Source organism: Microtus ochrogaster, unplaced genomic scaffold (assembly GCF_000317375.1).
Source record: "Microtus ochrogaster isolate Prairie Vole_2 unplaced genomic scaffold, MicOch1.0 UNK58, whole genome shotgun sequence".
Taxonomy (NCBI): Eukaryota; Metazoa; Chordata; class Mammalia; order Rodentia; family Cricetidae; genus Microtus; species Microtus ochrogaster.
This window is the reverse complement of record NW_004949156.1, coordinates 1,987,710-1,998,635: the sequence shown is the minus strand read 5'-3', so window position 1 is coordinate 1,998,635 and position 10,926 is coordinate 1,987,710. Positions and strand designations below refer to the sequence as shown.

General features: G+C 44.4%; 1 protein-coding gene across 2 annotated transcripts in view; it reads left to right on the top strand.

Annotated features, from left to right (window-relative positions):
• The first annotated feature begins 8,239 nt into the window (after positions 1 to 8,239).
• Gk (glycerol kinase) overlaps positions 8,240 to 10,926 on the top strand; it is an 80,226-nt gene continuing 77,539 nt past the window's right edge. For both annotated transcript variants that reach the window (XM_005369737.2, XM_013354670.2), the window contains exon 1: positions 8,240 to 8,439. In XM_005369737.2, the coding sequence (XP_005369794.1) occupies positions 8,362 to 8,439 (78 nt within the window). In that variant the 5' untranslated portion in view covers positions 8,240 to 8,361. The remainder of the gene's footprint in view (positions 8,440 to 10,926) is intronic.

Sequence of the window (10,926 nt, the reverse complement as noted above, 5' to 3'; positions counted from 1 at the left end):
AGCCAAAATAGCCAGTAATCCTAACTTAAATACCATGTAGTCCTCAATAAATCTACCCATCATCTTGAGGATGTTCCAGGAATGATTGTCCCAGAATGAATTTTCTTCTTTTTTTAAAAAATTTTTCGTAGCTCGGGCTGTCCTGAAACTCACTCTGAAGTCCAGGCCGCCCTCAAACTCACAGAGCCCTACCTCTGCCACCACCCAGCTGACAATGAACACTTTAAATGTTGATTAGCATATGTAGATTACAGTTTCAGGAATCCCTTCCCTGTGGAGATGTAAATAAAATCTACTTCCTTCTTCTGAGGTCCTTTCTGCACTGCCCAAGCCAACTGCTACTACCCCCAAAGTAAGAGTCCATTAAAGTTCACCCAAAGGAAACATTAAGTTTATTGGACTTCCTTACAGAGCGTGGGTGAAGAGTTAGGGGCTGGACTGGGGAGTAGAAGATTCTAAAGCAGCTGTCTATAGGGAAAGCACTCACTCAGCTTAGGCAACGGCCTCCCCACTACAGTGTAAATGGAGCCTCTTCCCTTAGCTTCCTCTAGCCTACAGTTAGCACACCCCACCCTTTGGTCACGAAAGCCGTGTTCAATTAGAGAACATTGCAAAGAAATGACTGGAAGAAGTGGCTGGAATATCAAGTGCAGGTCCAATGACCCCACCCCTTCCTTCTGTGGGGAGGGGAAGTCAACAATCCTCAGGTCTGCTCTTGAGAGACTCTTGCAAGCTGACATAGCTGTTCTGATGAGCACAGTGGCAGTTTGGCTTGGACAAGAGCACAGAACAACATCCCACTGCTTTCTCTCATCCTTACAATCCTCCTTCCTTCCTCTTCCACGATGCTCCCTCCCTGAGCCCTAGAGGAGGTGACCAAGTTGTCTCAGTAACCATTCTCCAACTCCAGCAAGGGACTAAACCCTCATGCTATCTCAGCAGTTCCTGTGTGAAAAATGGGATGGATGATGAGCCTTGGACACAATCCTTTTGCTATGAAAAGGAAAAGGAAGAAAATGGGAAAATATCTGAAGGACACCGGCAGAGGTAATAACCTGTTTATTGGGATTGTTTTCTCTATAAAAGGTATTTTGACCATGAAGGGCCAATATTCATCTCCCAATATTCAATGAGATCTCCCTATTCCCTGCTATACCTGCTTCTGAGGCTGATTCCCTGGGTCTGAGAGGCTTTGAGTTGGCACTGTAGCTATAGCCACAGCTATGGCTTCTCCATCTAATACACATGGCTCCTGGGGAGGCCATCAACAGGCAAACAATCTCCACATGTGGTGGCTAGGGTTTCTCTAGCTGTGCCCAAACTCCATGACCCAAATCAACTTAGGTAGGAAAGGGTTTACCTCATATTACAACTTCTAGTCCCTCCTCCAGAGAAGTCAGGGCAGGGTATCAATGCAGGGGCTGGGAGTCGTAGCTTCCACGTATTGACTCTGAAGAGACACTTCCTAGAAGATTTTGCCTCAGTGATGTGGGTCTCTTCTTCACCACTGCTAATTTCTCAGTTCCAGCTAGCCAGCATCAATTACCCCAGCAGAGAAAAGGTTGCGCTTTACTGGTTTTTTTTTTTCTCTTAATAATCACAGCCAGCTCTTCAGTCCCGGCTGACCAGAACAATAGGTGCTATTTTTCAAACACTGTAATTTTTTGTATTTTGTTACACTTTCATAATTTAAAACAATTTTTAATTTAAATATATTTTGATAATACTCTTAGCCTCCACCAAGTCCTTTCAGATCCTCTCCCCCTCCATACCCACCCAACTTTAACTCCTTTTCCAAAACAAAACCCAATTCAACAACAGACCCTCCCAAAACCAAGTAAACAAAATAAAAACGTCCAAAAAGGAAAAAAAAAACAAAGCAAAACAAAACAACAAACTGTAACCAAATAAAAGCACACATACAAAGCTGTGGAGTCACCGGGCCATGGTGGCGAACGCCTTTAATCCCGAGTGCGCACTCGGGAGGCAGAGGTAGGCGGATCTCTGTGAGTTCAAGACCAGCCTGGTCTACAAGAGCCAGTTCCAGGACAGGCTCCACAGAGAAACCCTGTTTCGAAAAACAAAACAAACAAAAAAAAAAAGCTGTGGAGTCCATTATTTGTTGGTTGAGTACTCCACTCCGGAACTTGAATCCTGCCCTGGAGTGCTTGATAGACCCAGATGTTAATCCATTGTAGAAAACTGATTTTTCCCTCTCCCAGCCGGTGTAAATGACAGTTCAGTTGTGAACCTTTACCCCGGTGGCTAGGTCTGCATTCATTCATTCACTTTTAAAATATATAACAAAATAAAAACAAAATCTATTACATTGGAAAAAAACAAAACAAAACAACAGAATGGAAAGAGCCCAAGAGAAGGCATAAGAATCCGAGACCCACTAGTTTTTTCCACTCAGAAATCCCATAAAAAAACCCTAAGAGGACCTGCTGCAGACCTATGAATGGCCTGTGCCTGCTGAATCAGTCTCTGTGAGTTCGTGTGAGATTTGCTCATGCTGATTCAGAGGGTTTGATGGCTATTGTTGGTTGTCAATTTTCTATTTGGAATGAACTATAATGCAGAAATGGAGGACACACTTGTTATCCAGACCTTGAGACAAGAAACAACACGCCTCTAATCCAGACCTTGAGGCCGGGAGACACACCTTTAATCTGGGCCACACCTTCTACAGGAAGGACAACGGCTTTGAGAATTTAATGACCTAATCTTTAATGGTGTGCGCTCTTTCTGTTTCATGCTTGCAATTCAAGATGTGAGTTCCCAGCTGCTGCTCCAACTGCCATGCCTTTCCCCTATTCCACTAAGACAGACTCATCCCTCTGGATCTGTAAACCCAAGTAAATCCTTTCTTTTATAAGTTACCTTGGCCATGGTGTTGTATCACACAGTTGAAAATAAACTAAGATAGCCTATGAAATGGGCATCATACATAATACACTGCCAGTGTATAACACCCAGGTCCTACAGTATGTCCACCTTCTTTGGTCTTCCAGCCTCTGATACTCATGGGGAACTCTATTGGCAGTGACAAAGTACCTCTAATAGCTTGTGTGAGCTACTCTACTAGGGAACTTATTTCCCTTTTTATTAAACCTTGTAGGTCTAATAAAAATCTGAATGGCCAATAGAGAGGGAAAGTAAGTAGGAGGAGGAATTTAGGCTAAGGGAAGAAGAAAGAAAAAGAGACACGAGGGAGATGCCAGAAAAGAGCCAGACAGGCACAGAGGAAGCAGGAAAGTGGACATATGGAATGAAAGAGGGTAAAATTCCCTAAGGTAAAATGTAGATGACTAGAAACAGGCTAAAGAAAGTTTTAAAAAACTACTGGGACAAGCCTAAAATAAGGCCGAGCATTCATTATTAATAATAATTCTCTGTGTCATTATTTGGGAGCTGGTTGGCAGCCCAAAGAAAATTCCAACTATAGAGAGACTCCTTCATTGATTGGCTAAGGCTTGTCCACAGTTCCAGCAATTTCATTGCTGAATAATCACAGCCCCTCACACAGACCATTGCTAAGATCCCCATCAGCAAGCAGGATCATGGATTATTCTTTTCCCTGTAGCAAAGGTTAGACCAGAGTGCTGTCCTCTGATACTTCAATTTTGTTCTTTTCCTTTCTCTTCAGGACTTCCATGGGTCCCAGGTCTTCCAGGGGGTCCCAAGAAAGGCTCCTTAATATGAATCTGATTGGTGATCCTGCTTCCTTGCCCCCAGCCATGAGAAATGGGAAGCCAATACCTCCAGCTACTCCTCTATTTTATCCAATTTAGCCACTACATTGGAAGCTAAAGCAAAGGATGCCAGATAAATGACTTTCTCATTGACTTTCCTCCCTTTCATCCGCAAGCTCCTTCTGAGCAACCAACACGGCCTCAGAAGTATTCTTATTCCCCATAGTATGGCCCGACAACCTCTGCAGTCTCTGTTTACAGGGTGCTCTCATCCACAGTGAAACGTACCCTCCCACACTAATTAAGAAAATGCCCATCAGACTTGTCGACAAGTCAATATTATGGAGACATTTTCTCAAATACGGTTCCCTCTTCCCAGAAAGGCTGAGGTTTTTGACAAGCTCACAAAACACAACCAGGATATTGTTAGTGTTACCCTGTCAACACTGTAAAATGATACACAGTTTTTAGTAGTCAGATTCTTTCTTTTCTTTTTTCTTTTTTTTTTTTGGTTTTTCGAGACAGGGTTTCTCTGTGGCTTTGGAGCCTGTCCTGGAACTAGCGGATTCTTTCATACTGGATATTCAACCAATTCTCCCCACACACTGAGCTATATTCCTATCACTCTTTTTACTTTTCATTTTGAAACCGGGTCTCACTGAATTGACCAGGCCTGTCTTGAACTCACGCATTAGCCTAAGCAGTTATTAACCCTATGATTGTTCTTCCTTTAACCTCCCAAGTATCTGGCACCACAGGCCTGCACCACAGGGCCAAGCTCACCCTGAGATTACTAACATGCATATGAATAGAGTCTCTATACTACAAAGAGAAGAGGCTAAATCTCAAGTACGTTTAAATTTCTATCTGGGGCTACATTTGGTGCCACATTACATAAGTGCTTCACAGATTTGCTCGGCAACCCTATCCCATAAAATGATAGGCCTGTGCTTTTTATTATAAACATTTCAAACACTAACTCTCCATGTTATACTTCGATTATCCATATCGATCCATGCATATCATTAAAACCGAGGAGAGATTAAGAGAAGGATAGCTTTCCAAATAGATTAGGTTAAAAATTAAGTACAACTTTTTTAAAGGGCAGGATCTCACATTGTAGCCAGGCTGGCTTCTAATTTTTGGCAATCTTCCTATTTCAGCCTCCTGAGAGGTGGGTTTCTAGATGTAAGCCATCACATCTAAGAACATGTAATGAGAAGATCACGGAGTGTTACTAGGATATTCTTCAAGGAAAAGATAGGTTTTCTGTTTATTCAAGATCTGCATAAATTAACAAAGAATGGGAAAACCCTGGGAAGGAGTAAATGAAACAAGGGATGAGTCTCCATCGGGGGTTAACATTTGTGTCGCCTCCACCAGTCAGAAATCATGAGTGAGGGCCCGATGGCGTACACCTGTAATCCCGACACCAGGGAAGCAGAAGAAGAAGGATCTACCTCATTCTCCTCAGCAATATAGGAATGTAGAGGCCGGGCTGCATTACCGGGGACTGCCGTGAAAGACAAGGAAAGGGAGAGCGGGACAAAGGAAAGGAAAAGAAAACGTATCTCAGTGTGAGCTTTAGATGACTCGGATTTCTTAAACTATTCGTGTGAAGGACTTCTGTCCTCGCCTTCACACCTGATTTCTACAGTAGAAGCAGACTTGACAACACAACTGCGTGACTTTTGCTTTTCCTGCCTAGCTGGACTGCTTGTCCGGTGCTTTCCGAGGCATTATTACATCAGTTAAGTCTCGGTCACTCATTCACGTCACTACCAGTGACATTTTCCCTATTTTACGAGAGAGCAAAAGAAAACCAGGAGTGACTCGAGGTCACGAAGATGAGATGCTGAATGGCAGAGCCACTGCTTTGCCTTAGATCTGAGGTAGTGGTGGGGAGAATGATCAAGGAGAACCAGCATATACAATCTTCTCTCCCACCCATTTTCCCTTCTAATTCTCTTCTGCTTCCAATCATTTAGGCTGTTGTGAAGGACACTACGTTTGATGTCATAATGAAATTCCAGTCTTGGACATGCCATAGGGGCTGGCTAGTCTCGAACATATACATTATTTGTGCTCTCTGGGACTCAGTTGCCATGGTATTACTTCCAACATTTTTATACCATCTCATTTGACAACATAAAAATGGGATCACAGTACCGATTATTCAGTTTTATAGTTATCCAGAATTTTTTGACTGCAGCTGTAGCTTGAAGGGATGAAGAAAGGGGAAGAAAAGAGAATAATTCTTCTTTTTGGTCTGTTCCTTTTTAGACAAGGTCATATACAGCCCAGTCTGCTGTTAATTCCCTATGGAGCTAAGGATGACTTTGGATTCGTGATCATCTGTCTCTACCTACCGTGTGCTGGCATTCCACACATGCCAGCCTGCCCAGATAAAAGAAAGGGAGAAAATAAATTGGTGAACGTTTAGAATAAATATTTAGGGTATGGTATTAAGATAGAGTCTCCCATTTAGGACCCTTTTCTGGTCTCTCAGAGGACATATGAGATATGAGTGGTTTTTGAAAAGTCAAACCACATTTTGACTTTTCACTTTTGTTTTGGTGAAAGCAATGAAGTTGTGGGATATACACAGTTGTAAGAACCACAGTAAAAAGAAGTGCAAGCTTCTTCATGTATCGCTTGCTCGAGTTAGTCTGAAATGACTGAATTCTGATCCCTACTGTGCTGCTAAACAAATAATTTGCTGTCCTGTTGGAATCTGAGCCACAACTGTGCTAAAGGTCAAACATGGTCAGGATTTTTTTTTAATGGTTCAACATAATAAGGTCAGTGGCTTTTTTACTGACTTCTACAACTAAGGAAATCCTTACCCATATAATTTATTTAATTAATGCCTATCACAGTTTTGACAGAGGTTGGTCTAGTTTCTTAACATTTGCCTATTCTACCTGTCTCCTATTCTGCTCCAGGATATTAAAAACTAGTGACTTATCTGCAAGGTTATCTATTCTTGGCAAGTGTAGCTCCCCTATAAGCAATCCTCAGCTGGAATAGCAGGCTCTAATGTCTGAATGGAGTAGAAGAAATTGTGCTTTAATAGCAAATGTAGTAAAACTATATAAACAGACATATAAAAGTATATAAACACATATGGATGAGTGAGGTGGAATAGAACTAAGTAAATTAGTGAAAATAGATGGAATGTCACAAAATAGTGTGACATTTGGGAAAGGGACAGAAAGAGATTGGTAATAGTATCAGTTTTGGAAACGATAGAAGCACGATTGCTTACAAAATAATTCCTGTGATCCACCTTTTTGTAAGGTATCTTGTAACCTAGCCTGGCCTTGATTTTGCTAATCAAGGCCTCAAACTCCCTTCTGATCCTCCTCCCTGTACCTCCCAAGTGCTTCCCCTAAATCGCCTCCACAGACAATCCAAATGGCAAAGCTCACTTTAGTGATTTCATTTTCAATCGGGTTGTTAAAAAAGATATGCCATAGTATGAAATACATAGAATGCATAGCATAGAGGTGCTTTTAGAAAGTATTTAAAAATATGCATGACTATATAGCATATAATTATTATACATAAAAATGCAAGTATAATGAGCAGCGTGCAGACACCAGATCCAGGTTGTTTTGAAAACTATTTCTCACTGTGGGTCCAGACCAAAGTTTGAACGCCTCTAGAACGCACGCCTCCAAAGAATTTAGGCAAGGTAAATTCAAGGTCAAGTGCAAATCCCAGTTTGCTCCCAACCAAGCTAGTCCTTGGAGGTTAATGAAGAGAGCGGAAATGGCGTGTAGGGGAGGGCGTACTCCAGTGGAGCCAAAGAAAAAAAGCAAGGGAGATTCAGGGCTGAAAGTGCCCGGTGCTTTTTTCTTGGTTGGTCAAATTGAAGCACTTGGAGACAACGATTTGAAATGTTTTCCTTAAATAATTAAGCCGAAATAACTTCCGCGTTTCTTGTCCCTAGCTTACAGAGGTGAAGGATTCGCGAGGCTCCTGCAGCTGGTGGCACCCTGAATTGATCCCGGTAGAGGTGTTTATTATCATTAACAGGAGCTAAGCGCGCGGGGCGTGGGAAGCGCGGGAAAGAAAGGACGGGGTCGTCAGTAGGCGACTCAGATCGCGATCTCTGCACAGCCTACCGGAGAAAGAACAGGCCGGTTCTGCACTTGGAGTGGCTTCTGCCGGCACTAGCCTCAGGGCCCCGTCTGCGGGGAGTGTTCTGGGGGTGCTCCTGGCCAATAGGCAACGTCCGCCTCCGCCCTCGCTCAGCCTCAGCCGGGCTCAAAGCAGACGCTTCTCCCGCCCACAACCATGTGACCCACCGCGCGGACCGCCGCCCCCGCCGTAAAGCAGATCCCGCCCCTTTGACGTCTCACTGTCCTAGACTGGCTTGCCGCCCGGTCTCCTTCTGTGGTTCCTCATTGGCCGTCCGGGAAGACAGCGCCCCCTTTGCAAACCCTCCCCCCCCAAGCCTTAGGGAATGCGGGCCGGGGCGGGGCCTGAGCCGGAGGGGCGGGGCGACGCTGCCGGGCGCGGGTAAAGGGGCTGCCTAGGAGCCGCGCGAGCCTCCAGCAGAAGCGCGCCGCTTCACCCTCTGCTCTCTCTACTCCGCCCTCCGCAGTCACCCCGGAGACCGGTCGTGTTAAACTCTCCGACCTGAAGCTGACTGACTTCCATGGCAGCCGCGAAGAAAGCAGTTTTGGGGCCATTGGTGGGAGCAGTGGACCAGGGTACCAGTTCAACACGTTTCTTGGTGAGCCGGGGTGACATCTCAACCCCTGAACTGGGACGCTAGTTGGAGGAGGAAAGGCGGGGTGTTGCTTTCTCAGTCCGAGCCTCTTGCTCTCCTGGGCCCTCGGCTGCTGGGACGAGGAAAGGAGGCCAAAGAGGGGACCTACCATGCTGGGGTTGCCCAGTCCTGGCCGGAGGGGGATCTTGGCCTCCCAAGACCCCCGCAGCAGAGTTGAGCAGTCTCAGTTTTGATTGTGGAGCCAAGTCACATGCCAATGGGGAGATTCTTTTCCCAAGGAGAGTACTCTTAGAGCATCCGCACAGAGCCACCGGGGTATGGTAGGGGACAGGTGGTCACACTGACACTGCAGCGGTCTTCCCCAGGAGCATTTGGCCTGCTAGGCGCAGGACGTCCTTGGATGGAGGGAAAGCTGTGTCACGGCTGTGGGAACCCAACAGAGCGTCCTTTGGAGAGATAGAACGAATAAAGTATTAGCGTGATGATGCATTGTCATCCTCTCCCACAGAGGAAAGACTACTGAGGGGGTGGCAGAACAAATTAGGAAACAGACAGATTGCAGTTATTTTGCTGTAATCTTTCTTGTTTCTAGAGCTTAAAATTTCAATTCTGATACTTTGCCCATTACCAACAAATACTGTCCACTCTGCTTGACTGTGCGATGCGACAGGGTAATTTTCTGTTCATTCAGTAAGCATGACTAGAGTTTTACCATAAAGAGGCGCTGTTTAAGTATCACTCTGCTGATTAGTTTTGCAGTTAGGAAGGTTAGCTTTCTTTTCTTTTTTTCTTTTCGCTTCTTTTCTCTTCTCTTTTGTTTTTGGGATGGGGTCTGCCTGTGCACCCCATGATCCTCCTGCCTCAGCCTGGCTAGTGCTGGGATTCCAGGCATGGGCCACTGCTCCCTCACAACTAGGAAACTTGCTCTTGAAGTGATGTAGCACTCAGTTCAGTGAGATCATTTCAAAGTAATTTAAGTAAAAAGAGTGTTCGGAAAAGGCCATGCTTCAGTGGACATTTGACTAACCTGAAAAGTTGATGTAAATATTTAGTGATTTAGTACCCCCTTTATTTCTTTATCAAATATAATTTTTCCTCAATTATTTACTTACTTTGTGCCCTTAAGGGTTGATGTCCTTGCCTGTAGCATGGTAGACAGGCACTCTACCATAAGCTACATCCTCAGCTCTTCCTGTATATATAAAGTGTGTGTGTGTATATAATATGTATGTTGTGTCTTTTCTTCAGTTGACACTGCATTGTGTTGTGATTATGAGAAGTCTTTTTTTTTCTAAACTGAGAAACTTTCAGTCCACTTTCAATTTTAAATCTTGCTTAGTGACGTAACCCTGATTTGAGTACCCAACCACTGTTTCACATCTGCATTTTTTAATCTTTTGATTGCATAAAGTAGGTTTTTTTTTGTTTTTTTGTTTTTCGAGACAGGGTTTCTCTGTGGTTTTGGAGCCTGTCCTGGAACTAGCTCTGTAGACCAGGCTGGTCTCGAACTCACAGAGATCCTCCTGCCTCTGCCTCCCGAGTGCTGGGATTAAAGGCGTGCGCCACCATACCAGTCTTAAATGCAAGCTTTATTTTGTTTTTTTTTGTTTTTTTGTTTTTCGAGACAGGGTTTCTCTGTGGTTTTGGAGCCTGTCCTGGAACTAGCTCTTGTAGACCAGGCTGGTCTCGAACTCACAGAGATCCGCCTGCCTCTGCCTCCCAAGTGCTGGGATTAAAGGCGTAGGCTGATTTTTTTTAAATGTATTTATTTTATGTGTGTGGGTATTCTGTCCACATGTATGTCTATGAGCCATGTATGTGCCTAGTGCCTGAGGAGGCCAGAAGAGTGTCAGATCTCCTGAGATAGAGACAGTTGTCAAGCGCCACCTGAGTGTTGGCAATCAAATGAAGGTGCTTTGGAAGAGCAACTATCTCGGTTGCTAAGCCATCTCTCTGTGCACTGATTATTTTGAGATAATGTCATGCTGTGTAGCTCAGGCTGTTCATGAACCACATAGGGTAGTCTGCAACTCACAGTCATTCTTCCTCAGCCTCATAAGTACTACGATTACGAGCACAAGCCAGCACCATCGGCCATGTGGGTTGAATTTTAAAGCTACATTTGAGCATCGTCACACTTAGGGCCGGAGAGATGGCTCGGTAGATAAAGGTGCTGGCTGCCAATCCTAATGATCTGGTCTTGATCCCTGGGACCTACACGGACTAAGAAACAGCTCTCACAAGTTGTCTTCTCCCCTCCACGTGTATGCTGTGGCATGCACACACACCACACAAAGAAATAGATGGAATAAAAATAATTTGAAAAGATTTGTCACACTAATGGCTGCAGAGGCCAGGTAGGTTGAAGCAGGGTTTGGGAGCGGGGAGCAACACACTGGCAATTTGTACTAGGCCAAGGTGAGAGCTATATTGCTAACCAGGAACAAGCTCACTGATGCCAGATCTTCCATTTATTTTATTTTATTTTTG